The 24481-nt window shown below is 34.2% G+C and overlaps 3 protein-coding genes, 1 non-coding gene and 2 pseudogenes across 5 annotated transcripts; 3 read left to right on the top strand and 3 right to left on the bottom strand.

The window, feature by feature from the left end:
- Nucleotides 1-384: 384 nt before the first annotated feature.
- On the bottom strand, nucleotides 385-24481 carry LOC120149468 (probable E3 ubiquitin-protein ligase XERICO). The gene is made up of 3 exons (XM_039162241.1): nucleotides 24475-24481; nucleotides 10182-10189; nucleotides 385-811 (listed from the first exon to the last, which is right to left on the bottom strand). Exon 3 carries the CDS (start codon nucleotides 808-810, stop codon nucleotides 385-387), a length of 426 nt encoding a protein of 141 aa, XP_039018172.1. The 5' UTR covers nucleotide 811; nucleotides 10182-10189; nucleotides 24475-24481.
- On the top strand, nucleotides 3602-5431 carry LOC120149508 (probable protein phosphatase 2C 14). The gene is made up of 4 exons (XM_039162274.1): nucleotides 3602-3996; nucleotides 4606-4776; nucleotides 4864-4976; nucleotides 5404-5431. The coding sequence occupies exons 1-4, from the start codon at nucleotides 3712-3714 to the stop codon at nucleotides 5429-5431; spliced, it is 597 nt and encodes a 198-aa protein (XP_039018205.1). The 5' UTR covers nucleotides 3602-3711.
- LOC120149465 (coilin-like) lies at nucleotides 6488-12912 on the top strand. Of its 2 annotated transcripts, none has more exons than XM_039162240.1 (13): nucleotides 6488-6817; nucleotides 6902-6966; nucleotides 7040-7321; nucleotides 7437-7658; nucleotides 7886-7955; nucleotides 10202-10279; nucleotides 10741-10909; nucleotides 11042-11082; nucleotides 11497-11691; nucleotides 11781-11852; nucleotides 11938-12087; nucleotides 12379-12553; nucleotides 12633-12912. In XM_039162240.1, the coding sequence occupies exons 1-13, from the start codon at nucleotides 6629-6631 to the stop codon at nucleotides 12818-12820; spliced, it is 1896 nt and encodes a 631-aa protein (XP_039018171.1). In that variant the 5' UTR covers nucleotides 6488-6628; the 3' UTR covers nucleotides 12821-12912. The 2 variants fall into 2 exon arrangements, with proteins under 2 accessions (XP_039018171.1, XP_039018170.1); XM_039162239.1 differs by having other exon boundaries at nucleotides 12630-12912.
- Nucleotides 13374-16628, bottom strand: LOC120149467 (annotated as a pseudogene).
- Nucleotides 20315-22076, top strand: LOC120149507 (annotated as a pseudogene).
- On the bottom strand, nucleotides 22149-22228 carry TRNAL-UAG. Its single transcript has one exon. It is a non-coding gene; the product is annotated as a tRNA-Leu (tRNA).

Raw genomic sequence — 24481 nt, 5'->3', positions numbered from 1 at the left:
GACTTGTAACCGGGTTGGGTCCAATATTGGGCTTCAAGTGTTGTCTTTGTGGGCTCCGGGAATTGGCCTGCAAAATGCAAACATATATTAAATAATAATAATAATAATAATATAGTTAATAATAATAATAATAATATTAAAATTAAATATAAAAGACCCGGACAAAAACGGATGTCTACACCAAGTTCCTTTTATCCGGAAATTGTTTGAGAGAAAACGAGTCAATTCTTCTAACTATATAAGTACTGATGCAACCTGATATATCTGTGTACATGTAGAAATATGTATAGCCAAAGATTGTTTATAGTAGACATCAACTATCTATTCAGTAGTCGATTAAACATCGTTATTCGAATCTTCTAACAAGAAATCAAAAGAGAAATTCTAGTCAACAGATCGACAGAGAGGGCATGTACTGTGCTTGTTCCCGAACCATTTCTCCAAGCAACTTTTGTGGAAGAAATGTTTGCAGGACAACTCACTCACCTCCTCGTCTGCTTCGAAACCAGTCAAACACACACAGCAAGCCTCACTTTCAGGTACCGAACCTTCACGTGACGACGACGGCGAGCACCGGTCGTGGCACAAGGACTTGAACTGGGTTATTGATATCCTCCTCTCCTTTGCATTGTTCATCGTCTCTTCTACTTGGTTCCCATCCTCGATATCTAAATTCGAGGAAGAATATGAACCCAGGACTTGGAGTAAAGATCTGGCCATGTTTTTCAGCAGAGCCACCGAGAGAACCGTGTTCACTACCAGCACCGGAAGTACACCTTCGGCTGAGCTAGGGAAATTCGACAACCCCATGGTGTTGTGTTCTTTGTCCCACCAAAGCAAATAAGTTAAATAAATTAAAGAACAATAAAAAATTCCCAAAAGAACGGTTTCTTGGAAAGAATTTCAGATTTTCCAGCTGAGGAAGACAGAAGTATGAAACATGAACAAAGTTTGTTCCTCTGGAGCAACGTACGGGGACGAGTTTGATGAAATCATAAATATACACGAGGAATGGAAGAAACCAGTGTGCTAACCAGGGGGCTGGTTCACTCGGTACACGTGTGGGATTTGGGGAAGATGATAGGATTAATCATTGAATTAAAAAATAAAAAATGGGTAGAAATATCAGGAACTGGGTTGTGCTGGCGTTTTCAGTCGAATGAACAGTGCTTAAAGGAGAGAAGGCACGTGTGCTGTAAACGGTTATTACGCCCAATGAGGTGGTAGCTTGTGGCAAAGGGAGGGGGAGGGTAGAACAGGATAATATTTTTTAGGGTAAATTACACGCTTAGCACCTAAATTATAAATTTTGATCTGTTTAAACATCAAAACTTTTGATTTTTTCAAAGATATATCTAAAGTTTAGTTTTTGTTTCATTTTAGAACTCATGTTTAAAATTTAAAGTTAAATTTTTAAAAAATTGAAAGTTTAGGTACTAAAATAAATCAAAATTGATAGTTTAGGCCTAAAAGTGTTAAGTTTTTAACGATTTAATACTAAAATGAAACAAAAACTAAACATTAGGTAGGTTTTGAAAAAATTAAAGTTTAGGTACTATAATGGATCAAAATTGATAGTTTAGGAATTAAATGCATAGTTTATCCTTATTTTTAGGTAAATTACACGATTAATACTTAAACTATCAATTTTAGTAGATTTTAGTACTGAACTTTCAAAATTTTCAAAACCATATCTAAAGTTTAGCTTTTATTTCATTTTAGTACATCATTTAATTGTATCATTCACCACTCAACTATCTTCTCTCTCTTATTTTGGTCACTAAATTTTAATTTTTTATTTAATTAATTAACTTTCAAATTACTTCTAATTTAATCTCTCTAATTTTCAAATTTATTTGTTTTTAATTATAATTACTAACATAATAATAAAAAATGTCATGTCACAAAAACTATTAATAAAATAAATTAGATTGATTAAAATATGAGTAATTTAAAAGTTGACTAATTAAATTGAAATTTTTAAACTTTAGAACCAAAATAGGAGTGAGAAGATAGTTGAGTGAAGAATGATGTAATTTACCCATAAAAAATGCAGTCGTTAAGTTTTTAACGATGATGTACTAAAACATAACAAGAACTAAATATTAGACATACTTTTAAAAAAATTAAAAGTTTAGATATTAAAACGAATTAAAACTAATAATTTAAATACTAAACATAGAATTTATCCTTTTTAAAATATACTATGCATTTATTACCTAAATTATCTTTCTATTATAAATGAAAATTTAGGTGACCCTTATTCCCATATATAATGGGATAAGAGGGAGGTAGGATGGTAAATTGTCCCTAACGTCAGGTTGAGGGCAGCTTCCGTGGAGAAAATGAAGTTTTTTTTTTAATTTTTAAAAGATAATAAAATTTTAAAATAACACAAATAATATTAAAACAAATGATGAATAATTTATTTATTATTTTTTAATGTTTAAATTTATCATGAAGATATTTATCATGTACCAAATTGTCCAATCATTCTCGTATGGCTCTTACCAGAAACCGACATCAACACCGACACCGACATCATCACCGACATTGAAACAAGTCTATTATTGATAAAAAAAAATGATGCCAATACATTGCGATAGTTGTTAACCTTGGAAAGGAACTTATATACTAAATTTGAGACTCATTCATATTTACCTTTAATATGCTTAAATGTCTTTTTTTTAATTACATGGCTTATTTAATATTATTGTAGAATGTACAAACCAAATAACCTCGGGATTAATTAAATGATAATTAATTATCATTAGCATTATTTTGATGATTTAATCAAAAATATATTTTAATGATCATAAAATATTTTAAATTTTTGTAATAATTAATAACAAAAAGATATATCATGATAAAGTATTCTAACGATAAGATTATATTTAAAAGAAGTACACATGAACCGAATCGAATTAAATGAAATAATCTTTACCTAATCTAAGATTCTTTACATTACCAACAAATCTTTCTTAAGAATATCAAATTTATCGTAAAATTATCTAAATGAAGCAATAGGAATAACAAGAAAAAGAGATATAAAGATAAAGAGAGAACTTAATTATTACCTCAATATGAATTGCATACAACATTATCTCTGAATTTCATATTTAGAAGTATAAGGAGTACATATAAAACACTGACTCTAATTGATATTAATATCCTAATAATAAAGTATATCGAAACCATATTTTATAAATAGAGATAAATATTAATGTAAATAAATACTCCTAACAAAATTCTTTATTACGTAAATAAATATTTATATCGGTGTAAATATGTGTTAAGTGATATATTTTTTGTAGTATGAATTATGAAAAAAATTGATAAATAATTGTAATAGATTAACCGTAGGTTAATCTGTAACTGAAACGTTAATAACGATTAACCATTAACAATTAACTGTTTCTTAATGATTAGATTACGAGTAAAAAATTCTCATAACCGTTATAACATTTAATCAAACATTTAAACTAAATGGTACGATTAACCGTACATTAACGATCCTAGTCTCCACCGAGCAAAGACTCAAAGCTTTTGACCAATCTCCCCCATTCCGCCAGGCCCCCAACGGCTCGAGAAACAGCAGTAAAACCCAAAACATCGAGAAAATCCAAGATTGCATTCCCTTTCTTCTTCATCTTCTTGTTCTTCTTCTTCTTCTTCTTCTTTAGCCGTTTGCTTCAATTTTATTTCTAAAATATGACCAATAAACCTTCATCAGATCCACTTCAGCCAAATGAGAAATCACACGAACAACACATTCTTTCATGTACCCTGAAACGGAAAAGGCCGCCGACCATCGAGATCCCCAATGTCTTACAAGAAATCCAATCAAACTCCCTCAAAGTTAAAGACTTTACCCCACGGGACGACGCCTTTTGCTTCAGTCGGTTAGGTGTGGCTGTTTACTCTGTCAAGGGGAAGAGTAAGTTCATGGAAGATGCCCACAAGATCGTTTCTCGTCTCCATGGGAACTCGAACAAGGTACTGTTTGTAAATGGCTTTTTTTGTTTTGTAAAAAGAAAAAAATTCAACCTTTTCGGCCTTTCCAGTGAGCAAAATTTGTGGGTTTTTGTTTTGTAATTTAAAAAAAATTATTTATCGACTCATTTATAAATTTATTTATTATTTATTATTTTATTTTTTTACATTTTATGTATTAATAAAGATAGAGATTAAATCAAATTTTAAAATTCAAATTATGAATTTAAAAAGTTAAAAGATTAATGGCGTAATTTTATTTTTTTTGGTTATATAAAGAACATATTTGTAAACATTAAATGAATATATTTAGGATCATATAAATGAACATGTTTGCGTAGTTACGTGTGTGCATGATTTTATATAGAAATCTTTCTAAAAATTGTTGACGTTAAACGAATATGTTCGATAAAAATAAAGTAACGAATATAAATATCTTTAAAGATAAATAAACGAACACAAATATAATATTAAAGATTTAAAAAAACACAAACCGAACATGAACATCTCCAAAAATAAAAAAACATAAACACAATTTTACTTATTCAAACTCGATTTATTTACATCGCTAACAATTATCAAATCTTGCTGAGTTGAATGTTACCACTGTAGGATATGGTCAGTGGCACCTGCTGTGTGACAGCACTAATAGAAGGTGATGCCGTTGTTGTTTCAAACTTGGGGGATTGCAGGGCTGTTTTGAGTAGAGGAGGAGTAGCTGAAGCCTTTACAGCAGATCATAAGGCTGAGCAACAAGATGAAAGAACAATAATTGAGAACAAGGTGACATATCTTGCACAAAAAAATACATAATTTGGGTAGGTAGTTGATGTGATTCCAACTGTTTATGTTGACATTGGTGGCACATAGGGAGGATATGTTGAGTTTCACCGCGAAGCGTGGAGGGTTCACGGGATACTCTCCGTCTCTCGAAGTATCGGAGACGCCCATCTGTTCAACATAAACTTTCAGTTTTTTTTAAATTGCACCTAACGTTTAATTTTTGTTTCATAGTAGTACCCGCCGTTAAAAACATAATGCGCAGGCTCGTCAACCGTCATATCTACAATCGTCAATCGTCATATCTATAGTCGTTGACCGTCGTATCTACAATCATCGATCGTCGTATCAACAATCGTCGACCGTCGTATCTATAGTCATCGACCATCGTATCTACAATTGTTGACCGACACATCCATCGATTAATAAAAGCCAAACTTTCCAACCTGTAACTTTTTGACCCCTGAACGCGACTTTGACCTCTATTTCACCAAGAAACATCTCAATCTCCCAATTAGACGATAAACTCTTCAATTTCTTCATCTTTTAATTTCCATGGTCCACCGTCTGATGGGTCTAAAACTGAACTATGTTGATCAACTCGTCATTCTCTCGTGGTTCATCGTTCAGATTAGTCGTCTGTCCACCAGAGCTATGACACGTCAGCCAGTCTATTAAGTTTTTAACAGCAGTGTACTAAAATGAAACAAAAATTACACATTAGGTATGATTTTAAAAAGAATAAAAATTTAAATATTAAAACAGATCAAAACTGATAACTTATGTACTAAATGCATAGTTTATCCTATTTTTAAATATCTTAAGATAATCATAATACATTATTTTTTAAAGTTAGTCTATTAACAATGTACACGCATTCTATAAATGCAATTGTCAAACTCAACATCAAACTGAAATCAAAATTGAGACTCTACTCGAACTAATAAAAACTTGAACTAAAAATATCCTTACACTTAGTTCGGTTGTAGCTCGAACTCAAACTCGAACCTAAATATTGAATACATTAAAACTTTAAATTGTAATTAAAAAAGCAACATATAAATGCTAATATTATTGATAACTTAATTTAAAAATAAAATTTTAATATTATTAATTTTCAAGTTGTTTGTGAACTTTTTGAATTAGGTATTAAGTAACTCGTTTTTACTCGAGTTGACTTGTCGAGTCCATTTGAATCGACTATTGATCAAATTTTGACTAAATCAAACTCGAGTACCTTATGATCTGTCTTGTCTCATTTGATCAAGTTTAGGGACTAAAAAATTGTTTGGTAAAATTATAATTGTTCACCAAATTATACTAAAATAATCGTTTAACCACTTAAGTTTTAGAAATTATAAAATGGTCACTAAATTAAATGAACTATTATAAAATGATCATTTTACATTATAAAATAGTGACAAAATTTAAAAAATTTAAGGACCATTTTATAATATTTTGATAAAGGGAGATGATCATTTTGGAAATTTTAATCATTAATTTTTAGCTTCTTAAACTTAAATGACCCAAAAGATCAGTTCAACATAATTTAGTGTTCATTTATGTATTTTACTAAGTTGTATCCCTTTGTCAAATACCAACCCTCTGCCATATGGGCCGTAGTTCGAACACTGAGTTTCAGCCCAATAAAAACAATAAATCCACGAGCCAGCTCAGTGACCCATCAACCAAAACCTTTTGAGCGGACTCAGACAACTCGTGAGTCAATCATTCTCGACGGTGGCTAACTCACAGTAGAAAAACCACGAAACCACGGCGGAGGGTTTATGAAACGGAGGCCAAACAGCAAAGTTCACGTTTCTTCTTTCTCTGCGCATTTCCTCAATCATCGGAAATGGAGACGGCACGGCTCCGTTTGGTGTTCGAGGATCCGAACATTCTCAGCAAGTCGCAGAAGAAACAAGGCCTAAAACGAAGCTGGTTTCTCCTTAAACCACAACATCAAACCATCTCCGATCTCACCTCCGATCTTCTCGACATTTTCGACCTCCGAGAATCATGCTCCAACGGCCTCATCCTCTACGTAGGTTTCTGTATCCATCTCACACTGTTCGTACCCTAATTTATTCATATATAGCTTTGTGACGCCATAAATTTTTCATTACAGATGGATGGCTTTGTTTTCCCTCCTTTCGAATCGATTTGTATTTTAAAAGATAAAGATATTGTCAGGTTAGTTTTTTTAGCTCTTGTAAATTTGCATGCTTTCTCTTGTATAGTTATTTTTTGTTTGTTGTGAAAATAGTGTGAAGAAGAAAGGAAGGAAATCGACTGAGATTATCGAGTGTGTTAATGATTTCAACCTTTTGGAAGAATTGGAATTTGTAGAAAAATTGGCTGTGAAAACAGGCGGCAAGCTTCTAGCTAATGAGGAATTTGATAAGGAAACCGGTGGATATGAAAGTGAATCGGAAGAAGATGAACGAGAACTTGTGCCATTGGAGAATCAGGCACAAGTTGAAAGCACACCAATCGAAAACATGTTTTCTAAGAAAAGGAAGGGTCGGGATAAACTTCCAAGCTCGAGGTAAATTACTTTATACAATCTCACTAAACTTCCTCTTTTACTTGGTTTGTTAGATACCTGCTCTAATAATTGCTTATAGTTTTTAGTTTTGACTTTATGCTAAATTTATTTTCAGGAAGAAGAAAAGCAAATTGGTTGGTTCTGAGAAATCTCCGGTTTCCGGAGATGATGGAATTGATATTTGTCCGAAGAAAAGGAAAAGATCTCATAAACAAAAGGTTATTTCAAATGACAAGGTTGTTGAGAAGGACAAGCCAATTGACATACAGGGAGAACCAGAGAATACAAGTGGCCTGAATATTGATGAAAGTAGTGACGATCAAACCAATTTGGGGAGGTATTATCTATCTTGATAATGTAGTTAAAATATTGTTTGGAGTTCTATTATTTTTATATCACTCATTTTGGTTTTGGTTCACCTTTTGTCCAAAATGTTTGTGTGTAATAAACCCAATTTGATATACCCTTCCTATGCTCGTATCGGAATTTTTATTCCTTTTCACTGCTTCTCTTACTGCATTGTGGAAGGGTTTTTTTTTTCATTCACTTGATTCTGTTTTACAGGTCCCCCCATCCTCAAAATACTAGTAAAGGGAGCGACGATGAACCTATGACAACTACTGATGTTAAAAAGGTTATCATTGACACCATTGTTTTGAATGGAATAAATTAGTATTTTCTAGTTAGATTCATCAATGCCCTGAGATGGTATCATATCTTTTAGAAAAATGGTTTATGAAGTTTGTTTTTTCCATGAAGAGTCAGAACGATTGTTAGCAGGAGCAATAAACCCAGGCCATGCAGTTACCTAATGCACACATTCATGCTACATAACATTGTTAGATGTTGATGATTAATGTTCCTTGCTCAGAATTTAGAATTTTACTTTCTTAATTGCTTGATAATATCATAATTTTCAGTTTTGTCAACCGATCTTGCTAGCCTATTGCTCTATCCCTATTCCAATTCTAACACAATCAATCCTTCTGTTTAATTTCTTAATCTTAATCTTAACTTGATGAATAGAGCACTTTTGGGGAAATGGACTTGGAGGTTTGCAAATGATAGGGACTCAGTTTGGAGGGAAGTTGTTTGTGCCAAATATAGACTCGATTCTTCAGTTTTAACTATGGACAGTAAGCTTCCACCTAAGGTATCCTGGATTTGGAGATCACTGCGAAATAATTATTTTAAAGAAGATTTCTTTGGCACTAAGTTTAGAAGCATGAGTAGTTTTCATGTTGGTGATGGTAAAAATATTCGGTTTTGGCAAGATATTTGGGCTTATGGATCATCCACTTGATGTCATTTTTCCGAGACTATTTTCTATTTCCTTAAATCAGTTTGGGAAATTATCTGAATTTGGGGAGTATATCTCTTCCGTTTGGACTTGGGATGTCAAGTTCAGAAGAAATCTTCATGACTGGGAACTTGAACAATAGTCTAACTTGTTAGCTATCATTACAAAATTTCCACTCTCTTCGGAATTTCCTGATCGTGTGATCTGGAAAGGTACTGGAGATGCGGTTTTTACTGTTAGATTAGTTGTTAATCTAGGTTCATTGGAGACTTTGGGATCGGAGGAGGTCTTTTTCTGGAAGAAGATCATTTGGAGAGGTCTACTACCTCCAAGAGTAGAGTGTTTTCTTTAGCAGATCGCTCATGGGAAGCTGGCTGTTAGGACTGAACTTGTCAAAAGAGGTGTTCAAGGAATTGAAGATGTGTTCTGTCCCCTATGCAAGATGTCGGATGAGTCTCCCTCTCATTTGTTTTTCTCTTGTTCGATGGTGTGGTCCCTTTGGAATAAGTTTTAAAGTTTTTGGAGGATTTGTTCTGTTTTACCAGCGGACGCTAAAAGTTTCTTTCTAGCTTGGGATGGTTTAAAGTCTAACTCTTTGATTTGGCCTTTTATTCCAGGGGTCGTTCTGTGGACCACTTGGAAAATGAGGAATTTTGTGGTGTTTGAAGGGGGGAAGTTTGATAAGGCAGAATTATTCTTTTTAGCAAGGTTTAGGCTTGCTTCTTGGTTCTTAGCAAAGTATAAAGATGTGTCTATTCCTAAGGACTCACTCATTTCCGATCCTTCTCTTGGGGACTTGTTTTCTCTTCGCTCTACTCAGATTTCTCCTACTTTACTTTGGTCTCCTCCTCCTTTGGGTTTTGTTAAATTAAACGTTGATGATGCCACTACAAGGGATTGGAAGAAAAGCGGGTTAGGAGGAGTTCTAAAAGATTCCTCAGGTTCTACTATAGGCTATTTCAAGGAAACTGCTGGTCCGGGACCTCCTACGTTGATGGAGTTAAAGGCTATTCTTATGGGGTTGTCTTTCTTTGCAAACTATCGACAGAGGATCAAGGACCGTCTGATTATAGAGAGTGATAGTAAGGTGGTTGTGGATTGGATTAAGGGGGATGAATTATGTCCTGTTGTATATGCCTTCTTGATTAAAGATATTGCTCATAGGTTTAAGGCCTTTGAAGGTGTTGTTAGATGGGTTAGTAGGACATCCAATTTATAGGTTGATGCCTTAGCTAAAGAAGGCATAGGCTGAGTCAGTAAAGTTGTTGATGGCTGTTTAGGGTGGTGTCTGGATTTTATGTGTTTTGTAAGGGGATTACTAGTGTTGTTTTCGCTGATTTTGTGTTTTTAGTTAGGGTGTTTTATGGGTGTTTCCAGCTTATTTGGTTCTATTGGGGTGGTTTTGTCGGTTGTATTGTTGGTTGTATCTTATGTAATTTTATTGTTCAATAAAATCCTAAGGCACTCTTTTCCTCCTTCCGCTGATTAAGGAGCTTCTCTACAAGCTCTATTAATCAAGAAGGGGGTTTTTAACGAGGCCTGAAAATCTTATCAAAAAAAAAAAAATTCTTACTGTCCAGCTCCCTAGTAGAAGTGCACGGCGCAAAAAGGCTAAAAGGCGATGGTTGAGGGAGCAGGCCAAATTTGAAAAGGAAAAGGTAATTTAGTCTTTAGAAATATTGTAAAGTTATTTTGGGCCTTTTTTGATCTTTAGACAAGCAGTTCTAGCAATAGAGAAATAATGCCTACACACGAATGATTCAAGTTAATGATTCAGAAATTTTCTTGTTTACCATAGATAGATGGCCAAGTAATATACTTTTTTTCTTGTTTTGGATTTATATGCTTATGAGCAAACTAGACATGGATGTAATTCAGAGTTGGTGTGATTTTTCATTTATACTAAGGTGAAAATTAAAAGTTACAGCTTACATATTCTCGTATATGAATGCATGCAGACATTTGTATGCAATATTTCTTTCCCTGTTTGGTAAGCAATAAATTTTGTAAAGTAATAAAGCATTTGTATGGTTTGATTGTCCATACCTGTATGCCTTTAGAAAAAAGAAACTCCTACATCATTGACTATGATGATAACTATGTTCGATCTGATTTGTAGCTGCAATCAAAACAGATGCATGAAAAAGACGATCAGCAATCACCTGCAAAAGAGAACCTCAAATTTTCAGAAGAGCATCGACAACCAATTAGCAATAATGATGTCGAGGATAACGTGGTTCCAATAGTAGTTAGGGCAGGACACATTCGCTTTGAGCCCCTGGAAGAAGGTATTGGTTCCATATCTTTCTAGTTTTTGAGGCTTAGTTGGGTGATATAAGCGATTTACATTCTGGAATTACAACATAAAGCTTGAGAAATGGTTTCCACTTTCCAATGTTCTGACATGTATTGTTTTCCAGAAGATGCAGAACAAGCTGTCCAACAAAGTCAAATTCCAGTGGTATGTTTTATTGGTATTTCTTTTTATAGTTTGTGAATTTCACCATAGCTCCTCTTTTTGTTGTTGTTGTGAAATTGCTTTGAGGAGATGTACTGTCCAGTGGAATCAGGGGACAGAGTGATGGTGGCACAGAGATTATTTCCATTAGATGGTTATCTTATCTTGAATATATCCGCGTAACATTTTCCTTTATTCTCAGGTGCACAGTTTACTTGAAAAAGAGGGAAATAGAACTAATTTAGCATTCCCTTCTTTTTCCTAAAAGTGTATAGTTGTTCTCACAACCATTATTTTAGATATTGCTTAATCTGGTTCATCTATTTGTAGATGCACTGTCATTTTCCTTCAAGTCTTCTTATTCAGATGGCTGTGATGTTTTCATTGATGTCAAATTTGTTGTTTGGTCATGGCCAGAAAATCTTTCAATGGAATGGAATAACCAGCAAGAAGAAGGGTCAAAAATGGGGTATGGAGAAAACTCCTTGTTCGAAAAGGAATGATAACAGTTTTAGTCAAGTGAGTTCTGAAATGATGGATGATAACAAAAACGCCACTGTAACTGATGACATGGACTTTGACAAGCTTACGCCCTATTCTATCTCGCCTAAGGTATATTTTGTTTTACCATATATTTATTTTGTATTAATATTCTTCAGAGATAGAAGCAATATTTTTTCGTTATATATATTTAAATGCAGGAGGGAGATTTAGTTGCATATCGCCTAATTGAGCTATCATCAACTTGGACCCCTGAGCTTTGCTCCTTCCGAGTAATGCTCTTATCTAACTCTAGTTATTTTATAGTTCCCAATCTTATTGGCATTGAATTTTTTATTTACTTAATTCTGCTCATAGATTGGAGAAATATCACATTATGATGCTGAATCCAACATGATTAAGCTGATACCGGTGCCAGGATATCCAATTGCTTCTGAAGAGACAATAGATCAGGAGGCTTCTGAGCTACCAGATACATCTCTTTACGGAGAAGATGGGTCATTAGAGGTATGTAACTGGAACTATACATTCCTCATTTGATGAGGGATCCCTTTGTTTTCCTCTGCCTGTGAAGTAGGTTGGTTAAAGGACCGGGAATGTCTGTAATTGCCGTTGAGTATCATAAATGGAATCATGATATCTTAGGATCCACGTATCTGTAATTAAGGTTCATTGCAAAAATTATGCTCTAGGGCTGTTGTGTCCCAGCTGCTGTTTTATTCTTGTTGCCTTTATGCTTTCTTCCAGAGTGCAGGAAGCTTACAAATGTAGCCTTTTTTTTTCTTTTTCTTTTCTCAGATAGATTATTCCTCTCTAGTTGACGTCCGCCTTGTCAAGCATGGCAATCAAAATACCACAAAAACAATTGCCGATGTCAGCAATGACAATCATGTGCAGGATCGGGATGTTTTAACAAGACAGCCAAATGGTAGCAAGGAAGCAGCCATTGTATCAGCCGCACCTACTGCACAAGGTACGGATAAAGCACAGCGTGTTAAATATCAGGTTATTTGGATTTGCAACTCGGGTAAAGTTTTCATGTACTTTAGCAGCTAATGGTGCAGTAAATGTGTGGGACGAAATTAACGAGGCCTTGAGTGCAAAGAAGGCGGAGCTGTCTAAAGACGACTGTTGGAGTCGAGCAGATAGCTCGGGGAGGAGTGGCTGGTCGTATAGGGCCCTGAGACGCAGTGCCCTTGGCCCCACTGTGGGCTTCTTAAGAGCACAGAATGGGATCTGATTAATAGCACCAGCATCAGGTTTAAGTGTATTTCCTGAACTGTTTTTTAACCTCTGAAAGATTGAGAGCAACTAAATGTGGTGACGAGACGTGTTTTTTATTATTTTTAACAGAATTAACGTAAAATTATAATCTACACAATTAACGTAAAATAACGTAATCTAAGAAATAATGTTGCATTTAAATAAGCAAAAATTAGGTAATGATGTGGCATATTTTGATTGGTTATCAATTCTTTTTAACAAAGTTGACTTTTTTGAGCGAATAAAGTAAATTTCAAAGACGAAAAAATTTTTAGAGGTATCTCGAAACAAAATGAAAAGTTAATGATGCGTTTAAGTCAATGAAGTAACTTTTTTTCATATATGTTCATGTGTAGGTCTTCCCTTACAATAAGAAGAGTTTTAGTATTTTCAATCGCCAACAGCAAGCCCCTCTTGCCTAAGCCTACCATCAATATACATGCTTAGCAGGCACTATTAGCAGGCACTATTAGAACAGCTTTAATGCTTTCTGTAGAGGTAGCAGCCGCTGGCCAATCCAGCTTACCTTTCTTGACATATTTCTCCGCATGTCGACTGCACATTAAGTTAATAAGAAAAACAATATAAAATTTTGCATCACCCATAAGAATGTTATATATATTTTTTATGGATGAGAATGTTATATATACATATATATATATATATATCCAAAAGAGTGCATACTCCGCTGTTTTCAACATGTGCTGGGGCAAAGGACCCAAAACCCTCTCCATCATTGCTAGGTGCTCCAAGTTCTCATGTGTTTGAAACAAGGCTTCTCCCTGTATACGACAATATTAGGGCCATTCCTTGCCATCTAGAATGGAATTCTCAATAATATACTTTTAAACAATAAACGTACCGAGCAAAGTTCCACCAAGATACAACCGACACTCCACATGTCACATGGGTAACTCCATCCTAATCCTGAAAAGATAGATAAGCTCACACAATGTCTTACAGATGGATAACACGAGGGCAGTGAAAAGGATAATGCCAGCGTACCAAGAATAACCTCAGGTGCTCGATAGTGCCTCGTGGAGACGATGTAATTGTGATCTTGATGTTCATATGCTGCACTACCCAAATCAATAACCTTGATGGCATTTGATTTTGGTAACCTACTGTAGCATGTTTCCCTTATTGCCGAACAGGTCATAACCTGTTGCAATAGATTAAGCAAAGAAAATAACAGAGTACGATTGTTAGATATAAACATCATACACCTCCCGTCCTTGGTAGGAAGAAGCAATTGATTGCCAAAGACAAAGATTGTGTTGTCAACATAAAAAATTATCAACGGGGAAATAAAAAATGGCAAAGATCACTGAATATACCTCGTCAGGTATTTTCACATATTCTGGAGAAACAAAGAGTACATTCTCGGGCTTCAAGTCAGTATGGATGAGGCGTAAATCATGTATAACTGCATTAACATACATAAGCAAATAAGAATCGGATGAAAGCAATTATTACTATTTAAAAAGTAGTCTTAACCTAAACAGTGTGCATCTTACGTCAAGGGAAATAAATGTCCGCATATAAAGTAATAACAGATAAAGCTATAAACTACCAAATGTATAAATGAATGAATAATAATAAAGAAGTGCCAAAATGGAGCAGCAACTAATTCTCTCATTGCAAAACACGGAATGTGCAACTCAAGAAAACCGTTGCTACTTTCCACCAACTTTGAAAAGAAAAGGAGAGATGGCAGGAGTAATATCTACACACATGCTACACATTCCAAAAGTTGTCTGCCTAGTTCCCGGACAAGGTCAACCGGAAAGGGGCAATAATTATTTTTCTGAAGAAAATCGTATAAGCTCGGTCCAAGCATCTCAAATACCTGTGGAGTACATTTAAATCCACATACAAGTCTTAACTCCTAAACTATTCAAAATGTTGCAAGAAGACTGTGATTAGATGGTACACTTACAATGCAGATATGATTGCGATAATCAAACCAGTTGAGTAATTGAAAACAGCTGCAAAAGATAAGTCCGTTCAACCAATGAGACAAAGGTAACATAAAAGCCAAGACAAAATGGAGATAATTATTTAACACTCACCGACCACCATTCCTGTCATGTTTACCAAGATACTGAAGTACCTCAAGTTCCATCATTGCTGCTTCCCTGTATTTCTTGATACTTCAAACAACTTTGATGGCAACCATCTCTTTAGTTTCCCTGTCCCAGCATTCCAGAACCTGACCAAAGGTTCCTGTAGAATAAAAAAAATGAATAGCCGCCCGTGAATGACATTAACAAAGATATCAACAGAACAAATATAACAAGATATGAAGTAAAAAACTACCTTCACCAACTTTTCGGTAGATCTTGTCTGCAAAAACAAAAACCATAAGCTGTAAGAAAAGGTTCGATTTTGGGAAGAAACAATAGTAGTGCACATAAAATAAGTTGATATATATCTTGTTAAAAACAGTTTGACGGTAGAAGGGAAGTAATAATGTTGGGTTTCTAAAACACAGATAGATTCTGAAGGTACATGGATCGGGAAGAGATTTCCCCCCTCCTTTCTTTCCTTCTAAAAATGAGAATTAGTTTGAGGAGGTGGAATAGAACAAAAAAGCAACAGCAAAGAAAATGAACTAGTGCTGTTTAAAAATCGACTTTCTCCATATTAGGAAGGTAGTTTCTAAAAAGAGTCCAGCTACTCCAAAAATTTATGGCACGATGAAATAAAAGAGATTTAAGCATCCTTAAAAATAGAACTGTAAACCAATATGAAATTTCATTGCTGGGCTAATCTCTAAAATCAATCAAAAAAAAAACCTTCAGGAAGTAAAAATCAAGAAAAATGGCAAAAAGAAAGAGAGGCAATACTACAATGTTTATATTCAGATATATCATCTAGTCTCTAATAGATCATAAAACAGTCCCATAGAACACAACAAAATGCGGAATTAAGCTCTTCAATAGGTGAATGTAATTACAGCGAGAAGTTAAATTTTCTCCAAGTGCAAACATGTAATGCCCATCTTTGTCATCATCTCGCCATGGGGGAGAGACTGTTTGATCTAATCCCTTTTCAAAGAGAGAAGTGTGGTCTGGGTGAGCCCTTGAAGGCCCAAAGCTCGTCAAATTTCCAACATCTTGTCCATTATACACCCATGACTGAGCCTACACACAGCCATTCCATTCACACTCCACAAAATAAATAGTAATTCAAAAACTTATCACCCCTTTCCATCAAATTTCCTACTTTGATGTCTCACCATGAGCAACAAATCTCCCGGCAGGCTCAAGTTAACAAACTTTCATGTGAAATAAAGTTTCAGATAATCAACACTAACAATAATAATAGAGATACAAAAAAATGAATATTACAGCATAAAATCAAAAGGATCAAAAAGTTAACAGAAAACTTCTAATATTCCTCAATGTTATCACAATCCCCACACAGTAATTGAAAAGAATCATCAATTTACCCAGAAAACCAATTGAAAAAACAAAAAAAATAACCTCCCAAAAGATGAAAGATTCACCTTTCTGCGAAAATCTCGCATAGTTAAGCTAATGATCAGATCAAACCAGCAGGGAATTTAACGGAGCAGACAGTAAATTAACCTTCCAAAACATTGAAAAAGATAATAAGCTAAAAAAAAGCTACCTTTTGCTGAGGTTGATTAAAACCCCAAGCTAATCTAGGCCTCTTCATGGGACGTCGATCCATGTGAATATGAGGAAACTCGGTAACATAATCCATCTCCATCTCCATCTCCAGCTAAACAGAAACCCTAAATTTTCTTTAGATCTTATCGAATCTGTGAGGAGAACAATTCCTACGAATCGTAATTTAGCTGAGCAAGGAAATAATCAAGCTTAATCTCGGTTCTCAGGGGAGCGGCTGGATCTGTCCGGTGGATTAATCTGGACCGTTCATTTGTTTAGTATTTTTGTTCTTCCCTTGACAATGGTCGATTAACTATGGTTGGAATTATAACTGTGGTTGAGTTTAGCCTTTCTCAAGTTCTCTCTCGATGAGTATTGCGTTGGGGACAGATGGTATATTTTTGGAATATTAAAAAATAATATCGGATAAAATACACCATAAGTCAGTGACTCATTCTCAATTATCATTTTTATTCGGGTTCGAGTTTAGTCGGATTTTTTAAAAATGGAGCCAATCGAATTAGGTTTGAATTTAAAGTGAAAATTTTAATTCAATCGGACTAACGTAATATTATAATTATCTCACATATATTTAGAGATAATTGTATCTTATTTTATTTTTAATTAGATTCTTATTGTATTTAATATTTAACACTTTTATTAATAGCAATTTTCTGAATCCAATAGATTTTGATTTGATTCGGATTTAGGGTTAATGTCCAAATTAACGATATCGAATTCATGTATAGGATGGTAATAAGTTGGGTTGGATCAAATTTTTAACCTACCCGAACTCAATTAAAAAATTGAAGTTATACACACTCAACTCGAACTTAAAAATGATATATTATTTTAAAACCTACACTTACTTGACATATATATATATATATATATATATATATAATTCACTTTTATTAGGTAAAAGAGGACCTAAATATATAAATAATAAGTATAATATTATATCCAATAGGGATGCTTAATGAATTGAGTAACTCGTGATCAGCTCGAATTCGATTCGATCAAAACTCCGTAAAAGCTCGATTCAGGTTGACTCGAGTCGAACTCAAGCTCAATTCGAGACCTTAACGAGCTGAGTCGAGCGAAATCTGACTCCACTCGATAAGTTCGCGAACAATTCGTAAATTTTTTTATAACTTTTCAATAGTTATCTTAAAAAAATATTTCATTCAAAAATTTACTAACTTACTAATAGATAATAAAAAATTAATAATATATTTTTTTAATAAATAATTAAAAATATTAAATTATTATTTTACTACACCAAAAAATCAAACTCTAATTATTATTTTTAATATATCAATAAATTGTTATTTTGGTGTTTAGACTTTAAATTTGTTTCGTACACTCTTTTGATAATTTTTGGTTAAATTTATTAATTTATGTTTATATTAAGTTCTATATAGTATTAGTAGATTTTATTTATAATTAAAAAATAAAATAAAAATTGGTGATCTTAACGAGCAACAAATTTTCTTAACGACCACGAGTCGAGCAAAATTTTTTTGAGCTTAACGAGCAACGAATTAAGTTAAACAACAAAATTTTTTAACGAGCATGAATCGAACTCCATCCAACTCGCGATTAACTCGTTCGATAATCACCCCTAATATTCAAGCGAATCAGAACTGTCAAATTCAAAACAAAATAACTATCCCTATTAATTAGATGACCATATTCTCATATGTAACGGGATGAGGGGAGGTAAGATAGTAGGTTGCCCCCAACGCCAGGTTGAGAGTAGCTTCCATGGAAGACCTCCGGCAATCAGAATTATGAATTGCCTACTGTGGGACTCGATCCCACAACACAAGGTTAAGAGCCTTGCGTTCTACCAACTGAGCTAGACGGGCAATTCAAAAATAACCATCCCTATTCATGAAGGTAATTGAGAGCCAACTGAGGATTGGTAGAAAGGGTCATTTGCTTTAATAAGTGTACCGATTTTCAGCACGAAGATTTCTGAAGTTCGCCTGTGGCGGACCTTGTAAACGGTGCCGAAGTACCAAAAAATGAACCTTCGGCATCAGAGCTTGGAGGACCTCGAAAGAGAACTTTTAGATCATACATCACGACCCAGCCCGACTCGTGACAGTTTCGATTTCCAACTACTTTAGCCTTTGTTAACAACATGATTATGGTCCCTCTTGCAGGGTGAAAATGAACCTTTTAAGCCATACACCCCTTAGTTAACGGCAACGGAACGCCATGGTTGATAGTTCTTATACATTCCCCGTGGTATAACAACTACATCTTCCATTACATGGATGGAGAACCATGACAGTAGTGCACGAGCCATGGTTTGTCCGGTACAAAGCCGACGTCGTATTCTCAGGCCACGTCCATGCCTACGAACCATGGCTCGTAGGCAAACAAGAGCACAGTACACAATGCATTGGTTATTTGCTGCTGCTGCTTCTTTGGTTTTCCGTATTTGAAGATTTTCTTTTTACGTATGATGAGATTTGTGATTAATGAGATCGAGATAATATTTTTCTTTTCTTAATTAGAACTTTATATTAAGAAATATTTATATGAACAAAATCTTCAAGATTTTGAAAGAGATTCTGATATTGCATCAAACCGAAATCCATTAATATCGATATTTAAAATAAAATCAAGTCGGATTGAACTGTGTCGTATTTCATTCAAGAGAGAACATATTCTTTTAAGTTATATCTTAATAAATACTAAACTCTTTATCACTCGACCCGTAATACGGATGTGATTTTGCCGACCCTCGCACATACATGGCATAGCCTACAGGAAAAGCAAAGGGAATGCATTGCCTTGAAAGGGTGCCAAAGGCACTGCACCAGTCATAATAATATATTAATCCTAAAGTAAAACGTGTGTGTGAGACCCTAAGTGCAGAAGTGGGGATGTATCATTTAGATTTCTCTGTTTCTCAAAGTTGGACCGACGGATGATCGTCTCTTAAAAACTTCAAATTTTTATATGTTTTTAATATGTTTTTGTTAATAATATGTTTTTATCTTTAAAATTTTACAAGCTTAAACCCTAAAATTTATAACTTTATTCTAATTAACATAAAAGTTCCAAGTAGCTTAAATCAAACTCTTTTGATAAAATAATAACTTGTACTATATTAATAGTTGTTGAACTTTTAGGAAGTTTTTATTTTGATTATTGAATTTTTAGAATTTGTATTATAATCACTAAACTTTTAATTTGTTTTCATCATGATCATTGTTGTTAGAAACTGTTGATGTGGAGTCTATTTCTAAAAAAAACCTAATTTTTTTTTAAATCGACAATTACTACAAAAGTTGAGTTCTTGTTGAATGGAGCGGTCATCGGTCAATTCCATTTGTGGGAATATTTTGTTTGGTCAAAAGATCAACATAATTCGATTTCAAATTGATCTGACGATTAACAATGACAAATAAAAATGTTTTAGCTTATTGTGTCTATTAGATTGTCGTCTCCTTTTTGTCATTGTTTTTATTGTTGTTTGGTGTCCTTTTTTTTCTAAAAATATTATTAAACTATTCCTCTTCTTTTTATTTTTCTTTTATTTAGTTCAATCTCTTTAAAAAATAATCAATTTATTATTTTTTAACCATAATTTTTAAATTCTTCGTAATCAATAAACTCGACAAAAATACCTTATAATCAAAGGTCGATTTACATATTTTCCTCTATAAAAATACATATATAAAAATAATAATACTTAAAAGCTCAGTCTTCCTCCAAAAACGACTTGTGTGTTTGCTGTTGTAATTGACAACGATATATACACAAACTATATAAAGACACTCAAGTTCTCCAATGCAACCCCTCCAAGACAAAACCATGGGAAGCTTCATTTCCTCGCCCATTTTCCTTCTCTTCCTATTCCTTCCCATTGTCGCGTCTCTCCCTCTATCGACGAATTCACGTTGGATTGTCGATGAAGGAAACCGACGCATTAAGCTAGTGTGCGTAAACTGGGTGTCGCACCTCGAACCGATACTCGCCGAAGGGCACAGCAGGCAGCCTGTGAATACGTTGGCCAAGAAAATTGTGTCAATGGGGTTCAACTGCGTTAGGTTCACTTGGCCACGCTATTTGATCACCAATGACTCGTTGTCATCCCTCACCGTTCGACAATCGTTTCAGAGACTCGGCCTCCTCGAATCCATCGCCGGAATCCAAGCCAACAACCCTTCCATCGTCAACGTTACTCTCGTCAAAGCTTATCAGGTAATGAAAAACAGAATTCAAGTCCTTGTTTTCCACTATTAGGTTGCCTAGAAAAGAAGAAAAGGTGAACCCCTAAAAGACCCCACTCTCAAATAAACTATAGCATTGAAACAACTAGATATCATCATTAATGTTATCTTAATCTGTACGGCATTGATTAATTAAGGTTTATTCAAGCAAACCAATAACTTGAAGACAATATTTATCTTAAAGTTAATCTATATTATTTATCAATCTACTTTTACATTAATAAAACAGTATCTATATTATAAAATAAAAATATTTATATCGATATCTAGGCAGTGGTAAGCTTAGGGGAAAACAATGTGATGGTCATACTTGGCAATCACATAAGCACCCCCGGTTGGTGTTGCAGCAACTTTGATGGCAGTGGTTTCTTCGGCGACAAGTACTTCAACCCGGACCTATGTATCACCAGGCTGACTCGAATGGCGACCTTGTTCAACTGTGTTACCAATGTGGTCGGCATGAGTTTGAGGAATAAGCTTTGAGGCCAGAAACAAAATGTAAACGACTGGTATAAGTACATGCAGAAAGGGGCAGAAGCAGTGCGCTCGGCAAATCCGAATGTTCTCGTCATACTCTCTGGATTGTGTTACGATAGGGACTTATCGTTCATCCAAAATGACCGGTAAAACTCACAGTCAACGGGAAACTAGTATTCGAGGCGCATTGGTATCGGCAACCAGAACGAAGTGTGCTGCAGAGTGGCAAGAAACGTGATGAGGACATCAGGGTACTTGGTTGATCAAGGATACCCGTTGTTCGTTAGCGAGTTTGGAATCGACCAAAGAGGAATCAATGCCTAGGACAATAACTACATGAACTGCTTCTTGGGTGTGGCAGCTGAACTTGACCTGGATTGGGCATTGTGGACACTTGTTGGGAGCTATTATTTGAGAGAAGGTGTTTTAGGGTTAAACGAATACTACGGAGTCTTGAATTATAACTGGTGCGAAACAAGAAATTCAAGCTTCCTACAAAGAATTTCAACTCTCCAATCTCCTTTCCGGGATAAGCCAACATATAACACTTCCTTTACGTTCGATATCGATGTTAGTTGAAAATTCTATGCAAATCTTTTGTTATTCCACAATGACATATGCAGGTCCGGGTCTATCAGAAGCCAAACTGCACAAAGTGATCTTCCATCCCTTAACAGGGCTTTATGTCACAAAAAAATCATTGCTCGAGCCGTTGCACTTAGGTCCGTGTACCGACTCCGACCCTTGGAGTTACTCGCCCCATAAGCTTGTGGACAGCACGAGGGACTCGAGTGTGGAACAACCTTTGTTGCAATACTTGCCTGGAAACGGTTTCGTCTCGAACCTATTGGTTGGGTCCATGTAGAAATTAAAAGAAATTATGCTGGTGGAGGTCTTAAAAATTTCCTTTGTTTGATCAATCCAGGGTTAAGAAACATGACAGCTGTGGGATTTGAACCCACGCCCTTTCGGACCAGAGCCTAAATCTGGCGCCTTAGACCACTCGGCCAAACTGTCTTTGGTGGTGACGTTTTCTTCTATGTTTTATAAATACCATACTTCCTATTTTTGGCATTCGAGACTAACACTCTACCAGACAACCACTGAGCTATTGATGTTAGATCTTAAATTAATATCAAAATTAAATAAACTAATATTAGATTGTATGAATGTGACATATATAATAAATAAATAATTTTATGCTATTTATTATCTTAAAAAAATTAAATCATTAAAATGATCTAATATGATTAATATTAAGGGTAAAGTACATTAATGGTCCCCCAACTATAGGATACTTCTTTGTTTAATCCCTCGACTATTAAAAGTTGTAAAATGATGCTTTGACTATAGGATGTTACTTCGTTAAGTCCCTCGACTATTAAAAGTTATAAAATGGTACTTTGACTATAGGATGTTGCTTTGTTAAGTCCATCGACTATTAAAAGTTACAAAATGGTTACCCGACTATTCATTATGTTCCAACTTGTCATTTTTTTCGTTAAAAATTGACGGTAATCTGAGTTGGATGTTAATATGATGTTTGAGATATGATATCCGTTTGAGAATCTGAGATCATATTTTATCATATCTCTTATAACAAATTAACATCCAACTTAGACCGTCACCAATTTTTAACGAAAAAGGACAAATTTGGAACATAATGAATAGTCGGGTAACCATTTTATAACTTTTAATAGTCAGGGGGACTCAACAAAGCAACATCCTATAATCAGAGGATCATTTTGTATCTTTTGATAGTCAGGGGACTCAACAAAAACAACACCTATGATAGGGGGACCATTTATGTACTTTATCCTAATATTAATTGATCTTTATTTTTCATTAAAAATATTAATTTGACTTTAATAATTAGATAAAATATGTGTTATGTATGTGTAAATAATCAATGATTAAGTTTTAATTGATGTTGGACTAATTAGAAAAAGCTAATGTGTTAGGGTATTTATTAGGGTTATAGATCCCAAATTGACAATAGTATGTTAGTAATACTATTTTAAGAAATTTTTTTAGTAAAACGATATATAAATAATATTATTGATCAAAACGATATCTTTTAATAAAAAACGACATAGAAATATCTTTTAATAAAAGCAACTTAATAAAACTCTGATGGCTCGTATAAGAAAATAGAAGATTTATAAGGAACAATTCCAAGTTCTGTGATTAACCAATGAAGCATTTAACCTCATAAAATTTGATTACTCTTGTTAAAAATTGAAACACTGAAAATACCTAGATGAGAATTTATGAAATTACCCTTGAGAGGTAAAAATAGTCCGGATTGACCCTGATTGAGAAAGTACCCTAAAAATTCATATCTAATCGGATAAATGAATGATTTAACTGTTAAGTTCCTATTTTGTTCGAAAGATTTCTGATAAACAGTTCGTAACCTCTGAGAATGCACTAGACCTAGAATTTTTTTATTTATGAGCATACACCTGAAGACTAACTCATCAAAAGTACTCTTATTGTCAGAATTGTTTGAAATGACTAAAATAAATGACAAGTTTGAATTAAATGGAAAAAATGGATGGAAGGAAAGGACTGAAATACCCTTAAACTATAAAATGACCAAAATACCCCTGAAGTGTAAAATAACCTAAAAATACCCCTAAGCCCTGGAATGACTAAATACCCTTAAGCTCTGGAATGAATAAATCTACCTCGAATACTATAATGATTTGAATACCCTCATGAATTGGATTAAGCAAATGTCTTTAGATAACTTCTGAAGATACCGTTGAAGCTTTAAATGATGTAACGCCCATGAGGGTTTTAGAGTACGATATAAGTAGGTCGATCATCCTTAATACTATTACAATACGGGAATTAAATAAATACTACTTAAATACCTATTTTTATCCTCATGATTCATCCAAAGAGGGTTATGAAGATGATCAATTCGATTATGAAATATAAATAATTTTAAGAAATGAATAGTCGTGAAGTTTATCTACCTACATAATTAATAAGTGTCGTCTTTGCTGGGAAATTGTACAGTGCGATTAGAATTGAAAACCTGTTAAGATGTTTGAAATCTGGAATTCTGTAAATCACTTCATGCCCTTATTAAATTGATTTATCAAATTTTTCAGGAATTAAATGACTAAAATGCCCTTATAAGCATTATTGATATAATTACTTTAGAAATGTATGAATCCTAAATAAATTTTTATGCAACAATTCTGGAATACCTTGCTGATATATCTGAATACCATATGATCTTGATAAATCACTTCCCGA

This window comes from Hibiscus syriacus, unplaced genomic scaffold (assembly GCF_006381635.1).
Source record: "Hibiscus syriacus cultivar Baekdansim isolate YM2019G1 unplaced genomic scaffold, ASM638163v2 tig00111005_pilon, whole genome shotgun sequence".
Classification (NCBI taxonomy): domain Eukaryota; kingdom Viridiplantae; phylum Streptophyta; class Magnoliopsida; order Malvales; family Malvaceae; genus Hibiscus; species Hibiscus syriacus.
The sequence above is the reverse complement of the archived record's forward strand: the minus strand, read 5'-3'. Positions and strand labels throughout refer to the sequence as shown.